The sequence below is a fragment of the Galleria mellonella genome, unplaced genomic scaffold (genome assembly GCF_026898425.1).
Source record: "Galleria mellonella isolate WM207_F2 unplaced genomic scaffold, CSIRO_AGI_GalMel_v1 utg35, whole genome shotgun sequence".
Lineage (NCBI taxonomy): Eukaryota > Metazoa > Arthropoda > Insecta > Lepidoptera > Pyralidae > Galleria > Galleria mellonella.
This window is the reverse complement of record NW_026442082.1, coordinates 1,451,563-1,466,180: the sequence shown is the minus strand read 5'-3', so window position 1 is coordinate 1,466,180 and position 14,618 is coordinate 1,451,563. Positions and strand designations below refer to the sequence as shown.

At 33.7% G+C, this 14,618-nt stretch overlaps 3 protein-coding genes across 3 annotated transcripts in view; all 3 read left to right on the top strand.

Moving 5' to 3' along the window:
• Window positions 1-14,618, top strand: part of LOC113514404 (dopamine receptor 1-like) — a 170,186-nt gene that overhangs the window by 78,930 nt on the left and 76,638 nt on the right. The gene's annotated exons all lie outside the window — the stretch shown is intronic.
• Window positions 2,025-3,021, top strand: LOC128201100 (uncharacterized). Its single transcript, XM_052896817.1, has one exon. The coding sequence runs from the start codon at window positions 2,041-2,043 to the stop codon at window positions 3,019-3,021; it is 981 nt and encodes a 326-aa protein (XP_052752777.1). The 5' UTR covers window positions 2,025-2,040.
• On the top strand, window positions 3,682-9,882 carry LOC113509474 (uncharacterized). Its single transcript, XM_052896816.1, has 4 exons — window positions 3,682-4,765; window positions 5,544-6,044; window positions 6,584-6,699; window positions 7,664-9,882. The coding sequence occupies exons 1-4, from the start codon at window positions 3,682-3,684 to the stop codon at window positions 9,566-9,568; spliced, it is 3,606 nt and encodes a 1,201-aa protein (XP_052752776.1). The 3' UTR covers window positions 9,569-9,882.

Here is a 14,618-nt window from a genome sequence, read left to right as displayed (position 1 = left end):
TGCAATACAAATGAGCTCACATTACAAATTCCTCGTGTGTAAGGTACGAGAATATTTTTCTTAAAAATTTATTAATAGACTAGTTTTTATCCGTAACTTCCTTCTCGTGATTGGGATACGTTGATTTATTGGGATAAATAGCAGCCTCCATTCCCTATAGTACGTATATACCAAATTTCATGACGATCGGTCGAGCCGTTAAGGTGCTAAGAGATAACAAATAAACTCACTTTTAAATTTATAATACTAATAAGGATTATGTCGTAAAGTTCTGTTCGTATGAATTATTGAAATAAAAATACCACTTCACGTACAGACGTTGGTATAAACATACTAAATATAATTTAACTTCTTCCTTCCATTTCAAAGTGATCGAGTTACGAATATCCAAATATATATTTTTATTAAATTTGACACTTACCTAGAGTTTATATGAACAAGAATGTAATATTTGAAATTTGAAATACGCGACGTAATAAAGCGACTTCATGACGTAATTAAATAAAGGAATATATTCTATGGATAGAAGAAAGAATACCCAAAATTCAAAATCGACGACGTAACCATATAAAGTATTGTCTGTCATGAACTGTCCACTGCTGAATATATATGGAACACATCTCCTATAAGAAGGGTATTGCCAGTAATTGCCATGCATTGCAGGCGGATTGGTAACCGCAGTTTTTATTTTGGTAATATTTTAAGAGGGACGCTGCTGCCCATCATATGCTCTCTCTTAGTCATCTCTTACGACATCCACGGGAAAGAAAGGGTTGGCCTTTTCTATGTCGGGACCTAGATAGCTAAATAATACAATATAGATTTAAAAAATAACACGATTTAAGAACTATTTTTTTGGAAATCGCTTTAAAATAGGTACAATTACAAAAAAACAAAACACAATTTCTATACGAGGCCATCATACGGCAAGTGAAACGTTCTGAAAGCCATAACAAGTTTTATTACCAGCACCACGCATCATTTTATTGCTCATCAACTTGCCACTAATAGCCACTTTGCTTTGAAGTAAACAGTGCTTTCTTTTTTGAGTTGTGATTATGTACTATTTGGATCTTATATTTATAATATAATTTTCCTTAAGACACTGCCAAACTAAAGAGGATCTCGAATGTTTGATTTCTCTTGAGGATATAATGAGCTCACCAATTTTAAATTAATGATTTTTTTATAACATGGGACAAACAATCATGCGGCTTACTTGATAGTCATGAGCCGCATGCTTGTATGCCTCCGCTCATGAGCGTCCTGTTATACCCTAGCCCTGTACGGGTTAGTGCTGCGTTGGCGCTCTAACCCACCTTGGTCAGCATTTCTGCTTCCCTTGACGAGCAATGGCCATTTTTAAGTCAGTCTGTCTCGAGCTTTCAAAGCGAACGGTTGCCTAAGGACATACAAACTTATTTTGTCCTAAGTCCTTTATTTTAATATATCGTGTGTGTAAACCATTCCTTTTTTTAAAAACCCAATTGAGGTAATCCGTATAACATTTTTGGTGGCAGCGGTGGGATCCGGAAATTCCAGTAGCCAGGCACCGTTCAACAGACTCCTTCTCTGGATCCTACATCTTAATGAACTATAGTATCCTAATCATAACTGTACTTTGTGTTGGTGAATAAGTGTGAATTCTAAACCACGAATAAGTTCCTAACTACGCAGCGTGTTCAATTCCCGATTCGCAGAAGAAGAAACTTCTATCCTACTTCGTGCTGCTCATCTTGGTATCCTGTTCCTGAAGAAAAATCCATTGATCAGATCATCTTAATTCGACAACTGGAAGTAATAATTGGCGACGTGACCTTATCGCATCGGAATGCAGCCAGCCGCCGTCGTAGCGTTCTTATCGGCCGCCTACGTATTCTTCGTATAGTAAGTCTTTGGTCATTGTTTATCTTAACTCAACATTTAGGGTTCTGTGAGGCATTTAGTTTATATCAATACATTTATTTTATGTACCAATTTTATTGTTATTACAATTTTTAATTTTAACCAGTTTATGACCTACTCTGTAATTTAAGTATTATGCCAAAATTTCCTAAGGTTGAAGAAAATACATTAACTATTGATACTGCCACAGTAGATCAAGATATTACCAATACATTAGTGAAGTCACCACTTTCTTCTCCTCGTATTACTAGAAAGGCAGCAGCAGCTCTAGCTATGGCCGAATTAGAACTTAGCATTCTATTTAAATTTATCAAGTCTTACAATGGCGACAGGGAAACTCTAAATTCATTCTTAGTAAACTGTGATAACGCTTTTGATTTAGCTACAGAATCTCAAAAACCTATCCTATTTAAATTTATTCTTAGCCAATTGAACGGGAAAGCGGAGGTTGCTTGTTCTATTAAAGATTTTACATCATGGGAACAACTCAAGGAATTCCTAAAAACCCAATTCAGTGAACGTAAGCACTATTCGCACCTCCTCACTGAACTCCAAGAGAGCAAGCAAGGCCCGCAAGATAATGTAAGCCAATATGCCCTTCGCGTAGAGACCTACCTCTCACAATTGTTGACCGAAATATCCTTGTCCAATACTAAAGTAAAAGAATTACCTGGCCGCACTGCAGCCATGGAGGATTTAGCTCTCCATCATTTCCTTATGGGGCTTCACCCCCGAATTTCAAACATTGTGAGATGCAGATCTCCTAAAACATTGAATGAAGCTATCAATTTTGCCGTTTCCGAAGAGCGAATTCAACAAACACTGTACAGACGCCCACAACCAGAATCAAAACCTAATAACAGTAATGCCAACAAATTTAAACCAACACATTATAAATCAAGTAATACATCCCCATCTTCATACAAACCTTTTAACCCTGCATCGCAAGCAAGCTCTAGCCTATTTTGCCGATACTGTAAAATTCCCGGTCACGATATCTCCATGTGTAAGAAACGCGAATATAATAACAATCGTTTCAAAATCCCACAAAATCCTATATCTAGCCAAAATCCTTATGGGGCATCCCCACGTAAACTTCCTCGAAAACCAACCTAATGAAGACGCAGGCCGTGATGAAGTAGATACTTTAAACGAATAGATGTCTCGATTTGGCGTCGCGCGAGACAAAAGCCTAAAGTCGATGCCGTATTCAAACCTTCTACACTACGGGACCACACGGGTAACCAGCCCCAAATAAGCGCCCATTCCATTAATCTACGGGACCACACGGGTAACCAGCCCCAAATAAGCGCCCATTCCATTAATCCAAGGGACCACACGGGTAACCAGCCCCAAATAAGCGCCCATTCCATTAATCTACGGGACCACACGGGTAACCAGCCCCAAATAAGCGCCCATTCCATTAATCCAAGGGACCACACGGGTAACCAGCCCCAAATAAGCGCCCATTCCATTAATCTATGGGACCACACGGGTAACCAGCCCCAAATAAGCGCCCATTCCATTAATCCAAGGGACCACACGGGTAACCAGCCCCAAATAAGCGCCCATTCCATTAATCTACGGGACCACACGGGTAACCAGCCCCAAATAAGTGCCCATAATATTAATTCTCGGGACCAGGTAAACAACCAGTCTCGAACCGGCATCCAAGAAATATCTAAAGCTATTCCTTCTGATACTCATAATTTAGAGAATATCTCTAAGCGCAATGAGACCAATATCTATGAGGTAAACATAGATACATCAAAGAGAATGTTACCGCATGTGTTACTAGATTCACCAGTCTCAGATATCCCATTGTCCTTACTGGTCGATTCAGGCTCTGCTATATGTCTTCTAAAAGAATCCAGTATCCATAATAACCAAAAGATAATTAAAGAATCCATTAAACTTAAGGGTATAGATCCCGGCGACGAACCGACCCAAACAGTAGGTCATTTCCAACTCAAGCTCAATTTAAGTGATAACAAATTCGTGCCTTTTAAATTTCACGTCATCAGAGACATTAACCTACCCTATGATGGAATAATAGGGACCGACTTCCTGACCACTTTTGGTTGTAAAATCGATTATACTAACGATAGGTTGAAAATTGGTAAATTCGATATCAAATTACATTTTTCCGAACCTTTTTATGTAATTCCCCCTCGAACTGAAACCGTTATTGAATGTTCAATTAAGAAGACCAATCTTAAAGAAGGCATAGTTACCGATCAACACATTTCCGATAATATTCTGATATCTAACTGTATTGTTAAAATTAAAGACAACAATTGTGTTAATCTAACCATTGCAAATGTCTCAGAGTCTTTTATAAATATCAAAAAAAACCTAAACCTCAAGGTTGAACCTTTAGAACTTACTGTGTTCCCAGTAACTCCGAATACCCAAAAGATATCTAAACGAACTGATGAAGTTATTCGCTCACTAAGAACCGATCATTTAAATCAAGAAGAAAGGGAAGCTCTTATTGAACTTTGCTCCCAATATTCGGATATTTTTCACCTCCCCAATGATCAATTATCCTATACCACCGCCCTTGACCACAAAATTAAGACGAGCAGCGAAACTCCTATTCACACAAAATCATATCGATTCCCAGAATTTCACAAAAAGGAAGTAGAGTCACAAATTAACAAGATGCTTGACCAGGGCATCATAGAACATTCATCTTCCCCATGGAGTTCACCAATCTGGATAGTCCCTAAAAAATTAGATTCTCAAGGTCAACGAAAATGGCGAATAGTTATCGATTATCGGAAATTAAACGATATCACCATCGGCGAGACATATCCTATCCCACAAATATCCGAAATACTTGATCAGTTGGGAAACTGTAAATATTTTTCAACATTAGACCTTACTTCTGGCTTCCATCAAATCCTTATTTCCCCCCAGGATGCTCCCAAAACTGCTTTTTCCGTACCTCAGGGCCATTTCCAATTCAACCGAATGCCATTCGGACTTAAGAATGCTCCATCTACATTTCAAAAACTAATGAATAATTGTCTTTATGGTCTTCAAGGCACTCGATGTTTCGTATATTTAGATGACATAGTCATTTACTCACTTGACCTTGTCTCCCATATTAATAATTTAAGAGCGATCTTTGATAGAATTCGTAAATTTACTTAAAACTCGAACCAGGGAAGTGTAATTCCTAAGAAAAGAAGTCTCCTTTGGGACATGTTATTAGTGAAGACGGTGTAAAACCAAACCCAGAAAAAACTAAGGCGGTATCAGAGTTCCCTATTCCTCAGTCTCCCAAGGACGTCAAGTCGTTTCTAGGTCTGGTATCGTATTATAGAAGATTTATACTTTTCCAAAATTAGCCAAGCCTCTAACATCTCTCTTAAAGAAAGATACCCCATTCCAATGGCAAAACGAGCAACAGCTCGCTTTTGAAAATTTGAAAAATAAACTAATCTCCGCTCCCATCCTGGCATACCCAGATTTTACGCAACCTTTTCTCCTAACATGTGATGCTTCAAATTACGCGATTTCTGCCATATTATCCCAAGGTCCCATAGGAAAAGACCGTCCTATCGCGTACGCCTCTAGAACTCTTAATAAAGCTGAGTGCAACTATATATAAAAAGAATGTCTTGCCGTAGTCTTTGGCACCAAGGTATTCAGACCATATATCTATGGCCATCGTTTCACTGTTCTAACGGATCACAAACCATTAGAATGGCTATTCAAGTGCAAAGACCCGGGATCGCGACTTATCCGTTGGCGCCTGAAATTGGAAGAGTTCGAATACGACATTCAATATAAAAAGGGGAAAATTAATACTAATGCGGATGCCCTGTCCCGATTTCCTGTTAACCCAATCCAACCTGAAAACGCCCCTAGTGCCCAAAGAGAATCTCCTTCAATAGATGAAGATCTTATGGACTTATTAATATCACCTCCTTCATTTAACCCGACCGATTTCCACCTGGTAGCTGGTGAGGATATCTTGCCCTTACCTGAAATAGACTTATCTCCAACAGATCTTCTCGATACCAACCAGGATACTCCCACATTACCTGGAACAACCTTATCTTCCTTAAATCCTAATCAAGACATTCCAGCGCCATCTGAAATAAATCAGCACTCTAGTGTACAGAGAGGTGAAACTGACCTAATTAATTCCCCCAATGGTAATACCACACAGCCATCTATATATTGAAGCTGTATCTACGTCACCTACGAACGTCTTTCCCAGATTTACCTAACGACGACTATTCCACCTTCCTGAAAACAATTACTAAAAAGGAAAACACCTTTAACACGAATATCTTAGAACACAACGAAGACATCAGTAAATCAACCCACAAAATCATTGTCTTACCCACTTCCATTGATCTGGATGAATCTAACCCATTCATTCAAAATACTCTTGATAGTCTACCTGACAGCTCTGAAATACTGAATAAAGAAAGACCTCTTATTTTATCATTTAATATATATATATATATATATATATATATATATATATATATATATATATATATATATATATATATATATTAATTTAGATGTTGCTAAACCGAATTTAAGAACCCTTTTGATACTCACCAGTATATTAAGATTTATAACATGCTCCTATATTTGTTCCACAATACCGGTATTAATATACATATATTTAAAAACAAAATTATATACCCAGCTCTTTCTGAGATTCCAAAAATACTTCAAGAGAACCACGATATTCCAATTGCGGGACATCTTGGTAGTACTGTATGCTTAAAAGAATTCAGGAAACTTTTTACTGGAAAAACATTGGTGATATTGAGACTTTTGTAAAGAAATGTTCTCAATGTCGGACTAATAAGGCCCTTTTAATCGAGCACCCATGCAAATCACCAGCACTTCGACCGAACCGTGTCAAAGAATATCTCTTGACATTGTCGGACCACTTCCCGAAGCAGGACCAGCAAAACTAAAATATATCCTAACTATACAAGATGATAACCAAATTCTCTTCCGCGTATCCAATTCGCAGCATCACAGCAGAAAACAAGCGAATGCTTGCTTCACTACATATCCATCTTTGGTATTCCTAAAACAATACTCACAGATCAAGGGACCAATTTCAATTCCGATCTATTCAAGAAGATTGCGAAAAATAAAGAATATGGTCCTCCCCATACCACCCACAAACTCAAGGCGCTTTAGAGCGTAGTCATTCAACTCTTAAAGAATATCTAAGATCCTATGTTAATGAAGAACAAACAAACTGGCCCCGTTACGTCTATACAGCCATGCTCACTTACAATACATCTGTCCATTGCACAACTCATTTCACACCTTACGAACTTATGTTCGGAAACAAACCATTCATACCAAACTCTATTTACGAAATCGCTAAATATATATTATGTTCGCATGCTTCAAAATCGATTAAAATACTCTAGAGAAAAGGCTCTGGAATTCATAAGAAATCTAAAGAATCTTCCAAATCATACTATGATAGCCATACTCGTCCAATCAGATATAAGGTTGGAGAGTATGTATATTTAAGGAATCACTTGAGAATAAAGCCCTTTCCCCACAATGGAAAGGCCCCTACAAAATAATTATAAATAATAATAACACACTTACTTTACTCATCAACCGGCGCCATGTGACCCATCAGTTCGATCAAGTGAAGGCAGCAGACGTTAGTGTCACAAATTAGTAGTTAATTTTGATATCTTAGGCTAATAAGTTAGTAGAAGTAAGAAGCAAATAGGATTAGGAATAGTAAATTATAAGCATTATTTTTATTATTTTTATTTACTATACAACCATTATTTACAGCCCAGTTCGAGGTCATTCACAACAAGATTACATTCAGCCAATTACTACAAGCTCAGGCCTTTACTATGATTATCTAGGGAACCTTAAGATTAATAATGTAGAGTTAAAAATACTAATACCTGTAGACATTTCTCATTTCGGCCCAAATATTCTAAACATTGAAACTGCCTTAAATACTACAGAACAGTTATGTAACCAAACCAGAAAAGGAATTGATGCGGAATGTCATAAATTATTACTACCACTAACAGTAAGACTTCACGATATGAATAGAGACTTTGCATCTATCTCACATTTAATGGATAACAGATTCAGACGAAACGCTTGGATAGGAGGTATAGGAACAATCCTAAAACATATTGTAGGTTCCTTAGATGAAAACGATGGATTAAAATATGACGAAGCGATACGATCCTTACAAAATAATGAAAAACAGTTGGCTTCACTAATGAAGGAAAATATTTTGGTTACTGCCTCTATTTTAACACATTTTAATGATACTTTAAGTAAAATAAGAGATAATGAAATTAATCTTAATGAAGCTATCGACAAACTCTCGTTAAATGTAAAAAACATTAAAGAAACCACCGATGAATTACAATTACTGGCCAATATTAATGAGATAGTTGGTATCCTAGAGACGTCAATACTCGCTTTATCATTCCAATTAGAAGACATAATTAACGCCATTTTATTCAGTAGTCAAAATATCCTGCACCCTGCAATGATAACACCAAGTCAGATATACCGAGAGCTTGCCGATAACTACAGATACTTGCCCAGCGATCTCGAATTGCCTGTAAACTTAGATATTAAGTCAATTTATCTTATTTTAAGTATTTCTAAACTATTATGCTATTATGTTAATAATAAGATTATATTTGTTTTGCAAGTGCCACTGGTCAATACCAGAGAATATGTATTATTTCATAGTATTAGCTTACCGACACCGTACAACCCTAAAGAACCAGATTCGTTTAGCTTAATCATACCCGAAAATAAATATATAGCAATGACCAAAGACAAATCCCATTATTGCGTTTTCGACAATATGGAAATCTGTAAACCCGTAAGTTTGGGAAGTTACATATGCGACATTGAAAATGTGTATTCCGTGGATGCGAAACCTGTATGTGAAAGTGAATTATTGGCGAAAGTGATAAGTGAAAAACCAGTACAATGTGAAACCAAAATAATAATAGGAGAACTGGATGTTTGGAAACCTTTGAAAAACAATAAGTGGCTCTATATTCAATCGAAACCAAATAAAGTTTCAATAGACTGTTTAAATTCAAAATTATACGAAACAACCATTTTAGGCACAGGCATATTGAGCATCCCGGATAATTGTATTGGATACTGTAAAAGCACCACACTAATACCAAGACACAACATTCTAAATATCACTTCACCTATTAACCATGTACCAGAATTTAATTTGATTAATGACACTTGCTGCAACTTAGTTAAGTTAAATATATTTTCAAATAATGTGTCTCCTGTTCAACTACAAAATATTGATTTAGATGAATTTAGTTCAAAAAATAAAATAATTATAAATTCCCTTTTAAATGAATTAAGGGCAATTGAACATCCTCAAAGCCCACATATTGTTAAATATGGGACACAATATTCTATTTTTATAATTATAATCTTAGTGTGTTTTATTATTATTATAGCATATATAATTTTTAAGGAATTTTGTAGAGCCGGCAGCAACCGCCACTTTCGATTCAACTTTAAGAAATCATCTCCCATATCTGCTCCCAAAACAATAGACAACACAACTAACAGACAAGACTCTGAAATAGAAGTAATTACACCTATTGCCCCATTAAGGACCAGAATTTGAAAGAGACTCGGATCAATCCCAAGTCTCTTCTTAAAGGGGGAGGTGTTATACCCTAGCCCTGTACGGGTTAGTGCTGCGTTGGCGCTCTAACCCACCTTGGTCAGCATTTCTGCTTCCCTTGACGAGCAATGGCCATTTTTAAGTCAGTCTGTCTCGAGCTTTCAAAGCGAACGGTTGCCTAAGGACATACAAACTTATTTTGTCCTAAGTCCTTTATTTTAATATATCGTGTGTGTAAACCATTCCTTTTTTTAAAAACCCAATTGAGGTAATCCGTATAACAGTCCGTAACACCGGAGGAATTTCACACTAAGCTAAGCCGAACCGAACCTTTATCATTTTAGTTTACTTAACTTATTTTCAAAAAACTGCTGCTGGAAGTTAACAATAAATAGTTAATAATAGGTTAATAGTTAATCCCAAAGCGTGGTTTCGGCGTGGAAGAAAGTGTCTTGAAAAATACACGGCGGAAGACTGCCATCCATCTAGATGGTTGGGATGGAACATTAGTTTAAGGTTGGTTGCACGATAGTGAAATACAGCAGCATTCAGTTTGGTTGCTTGTATGCGTTTAAAATTGCGTTGATACGGAGTAACATCTACTTGTTTATAATGAAGAATTTAATACAAAAAAAAGTGTGTGACTGATCAACTAATGGCTATGTAATATAAATAAGTCATCTATAGAAGTTCAGGAGATATATGTGAACAAACTTTTTGCTCGTCCGCAACAACTTTCCTATTATTTGACGTGCGTGTGTACACACTGTTGGATATAATGGATGTTAGAAGTTTGTGAAGTTTGTGCAGGTGAAAGAATGATTGGTCTATATTAGGTTGGATTTATTTTGACTTGGGCGGTTTTTACGCGTCACGTCCTATTTGATTTGGGAAAATTTTCTTCATGCTTTCCTAATAATACTTGCTTACAGTTAGTATTAATACATTAAAAGAAGGATAAATAAAATAAAATATATTTTCATGATTGTAATATTTAAATAGGTAGTCAAAGGTATTTGTAGATTACTACCATCGATGAGCTTATTGAAATCTAAAGTGGCAGATGGCTAGTCTACCAACGTTACTCGGATTAATAAATAATAAATAAAATAAAAAAGCTTTTTATTTCCCATTATAAAGAAAAGAAAAAAATATATATTACATGCAATTTCATTCAATAACAATTATTTTCTTAATAAAATAAATTTATAAAAAAATATTCAATCGATTAGATTTTACTTAATAAATTACTCAGATTAATTGATCTAAATTAACCAAAATCTTGCTGTAATAAAATACTAACTTTATCACAGAGGAATTTTCTACTGAATCGTCAGCCTGGGAACCACTTCCCTCACTTATATTTCTGCTGCTGCAGCTATGTCGGTGCTACCGTGATTGTTTTGTGATTTGTATAAAATTTCTTTGTGTTCTTTTTATTCAGTTTAACAAATACTATCACTAGATAGCGGCTTGTTATATTCATTCCTTTACAAATGTAAGTATATATATATATATATATATATATATATATATATATATATATATATATATATATATAATCTAGTCCTTTTATAGTAATGATAATAGCTGTATTAAGGACCTATTATATTTATCTATGTAAACTTCCATAAAAAGTATATATAAATTTTGAACAAGCTCTATCTGTGTTCAAAACTTCATTCAAATTATTTTAAATATTATTTTTACAAACTTTCATATTTTATTAAGAGTACTATTATGAGAAAATATATACAAGTCTTTGTTTAGGACAGTGTACGTATATAATTATACGATTGTACACATTTTTAAATTAAATATTCGTAGGAACAAGGTACAGCCAAGTGTGGAAAGATCATCTAATTACAGAGGGCAAAGCCTTTTGGAATCTTTTACTTAATTTTATTATAAGATTGAATATTAAGATAGGCGGTATTTTATTTTATCATTAAAGCAAATTTATTCAAAATTAAAATTAAATTAATATAACAAGAAGAAATTAAGATAATTTTAATATTAAATGAACAATAATTGGGATCATTTGAGAAGCGGATCGAAGGTATAAACAATCAAAATTTTATATTTTCGTAGAGCTGGTGTTAAAATATAATAAAGAATATTATAAAGAATATTATATCGATAACTGTCTTTATATATACACATATAACATAATCTAAATATTATATTTATTTAATTTATATTTATAAGAAATGTAAGAGTTTATTAACATATACTATATGAAGTCGTTGTTTTATTTTTACCTGAATGTTGAAAACAATTATTAGTGAAATTGTTGACAGTTTTATGTTGTTATTTATTTCGAAATGATTTCAACAAGCAGGAAGATTTTAATTCAGCGTAATTCCTCTTTAACTCTCTTCGACAATTGACGAAAAATTTTGATTTATTATTTCAATTATAAAAGTTTATTATATTGTTGATTCAATATTGCTTAAGTTTAAAGTTAGGTGTCTTTAGATATATATCACAAAATATTCTACAAAGTGATATATTCAAAATCATTCAATACTCTGAACACATGCGTTCGAATATAACGAAAACCTATAGAAGAGAAAGAAAACAAATTCCCAGAGTGGAAAATAAGTTCAAAGCGGGCCAGTGTGCTTGGGCGAGAAAACCCAGTGGCATGGAAAGTGTTTCCACTAGAACGGGCCGAGGGACTCACTGGGGTACCCTTGGTTCTCATTCATCATCCAGTTTATAGCTAAATTGATGACATAATACCACTTAAATTAAAATTTTAATATATTAGCTTTAATATTTTTTCTTTATATCATGTTTGAAAAATAATCTTGATAAATTTTTCGTATAGATTTTAAAATAAAAAAAAATTAAAAAATATATTTTTTTAAATACATTATCACCTAAAATTTGAATGTATCAGCTTTAATTTTTATCTATTTCCCTTGAATAATATTCTTAATAAGTTTTTGTAACGGAATTGAGAACATAAAGATAAATAAGCCGAATTGTTTCGTATAATTTTGGTGGTTACATTTAAATTCAAATTTCAATGTATAGCTTTAATCCATTTTATTTTATTTTGTCATAAATCACGAAACTAGTTAAGGATCTTTGTAAAAGTATAAGAAAGTCGATATACGATTAGGTTTACAAGAAAATAATGTAATAAATTAATATAATTATAAATATTGTAGAAAAGTTTATATTTTAATATAAACTTTTCTAAAAATATTAGTTATTCCAAAAAATTAAAGAGCTTAATTTTAATCCATCGCGTTGCCTTATACCTCCTGTGACAGAGAAAGCAGAAATTTACATATATATGTATATAACTGAACTATACAATATGTGTCATACATATATAATACAATGTAAGTAGTTAAGTACTCGTACTTAAGTAAGTAAGTACTTAACATCATACAGTTAACGGAAAGAAATAGTTTTCGAAAAACAATAGTAAAATGAAAATGTTACGAATTGAATATTATTTACACAATTTTGTTTGCAAAATAAACTCCACGAGAATTGGAATATAATAGACTGGCCACTATAATAGAATCGTAAGGTTTGAAAATTTTATAAGTACTTGGATTATTTTTAAGGACAAGTTGGCTGACTGAAAACTAGGGAAGAGAGAGAAAATTTGGTAATAATATATTTTATCCTTTTCCTTTTCATAACAAAATCGAAGGGATTTAAAGACAATATTATAATGTGTAGGTATTAACCAAACTTGAAAACTAGGATGTATACATACTCGTATGTATGTCGGCGAATCCTCAGATATAGCTTGACACCGTCACTGTATGACATTGTATAGAATGTAGAGGTCTTTGTTAATTGGTTGGTTAATCTTTTACGCAGGGGTTCCGTAAATGGATACTAAAAAGGGATTTCCCTCTATTCTCAGGGAACGGGAGATAACAGGACCCGTGCAGACAAAGCCGCGGGAAATAGCTAGTAGTACCTACATTGTTGATATTTTTTATTTTTATACTATTATACTTGAAATGGTAACACAAAAACAGAGTAAAAATTCAAGACCATCGTTTTCGAAAGAGTATCGTATGCATGAACGAAATAACCTACAATTCTTAAAATATGTTTAAAATTTGTTTTAGCTTCGTAAGTATTTTGTTATAAGGAAATATATACCCTTTCGGAGATCGCGCGATGAGGATGAAGTGCAATCAAACAGTAGTGTTATGGTATACAAGCATAATTAATATTTTGATATAATGTCACACCGTACATGCAAGAGAAACAATGGATACAGACAAAAATTCAACAGGTTACAACAACGTTTTTTCGCTCCCAATACATATCATAGCATAACCTTTTTGCGCGGCAAAATGATCTGTCAAAAAGACAGCGTTGTCACACTCTTATAATTAAGACGAATTTATAGGAACACACTGCAAATTTGTACTCGTAAAAATTTATCAAGTTCGTATCTGTATCTAAAAATAAATACATCATTTCTCTAGTAATATCCACAGTTCTGCTTAGTTTAGAATTAGGTAGCGCTGTATAATATGTCTAAGAGTATTTCTTTTTTATTTATATTTATATATAATGTGTGAGTTTGTTTGTTACAAACAATAATTATGAAATTTAGCACAAATGTTATATTTATACATTATATTCGTTTATACAGGCCACTTTTCCTATAAGTCATGCAGTAATATTCGTAGGCACAGTTAGTATTTACATTTTATTTTCGTCTTAGTGACCGGGATATGATTATTAATCGGATAAGCTAAACATTGGTTGTTACTGTATATATATATATATATATATATATATATATATATATATATATATATATATATATATATATATATATATATATATATATATATATACAGTTCGTACTACAACTACTAACACATCAAATAGTGTGGCGTTACCAAACAAACAAAATTGGCCACCAAATACAAAATTGTAGTTCTGTTTTTATTATTTTGTAATACAAATTAATTTGAAATAAAATTTCTAAATTAATATAGTAAGGATATTTCGAAAATATTATCCTCCAGCTTTCTTCAACACTGGGGTAATAAAT

Coding starts and splice junctions, on each gene's coding strand:
- LOC128201100 (XM_052896817.1), top strand. CDS start 2,041: ATGCCAAAATTTCCTAAGGTTGAAGAAAATACATTAACTATTGATACT.
- LOC113509474 (XM_052896816.1), top strand. CDS start 3,682: ATGTTACCGCATGTGTTACTAGATTCACCAGTCTCAGATATCCCATTG. Junction 4,766..5,543: donor ACTTGATCAGTTGGGAAACT/GTAAATATTTTT, acceptor GTCTTGCCGTAG/TCTTTGGCACCAAGGTATTC. Junction 6,700..7,663: donor TTTTTACTGGAAAAACATTG/GTGATATTGAGA, acceptor TAGGAATAGTAA/ATTATAAGCATTATTTTTAT.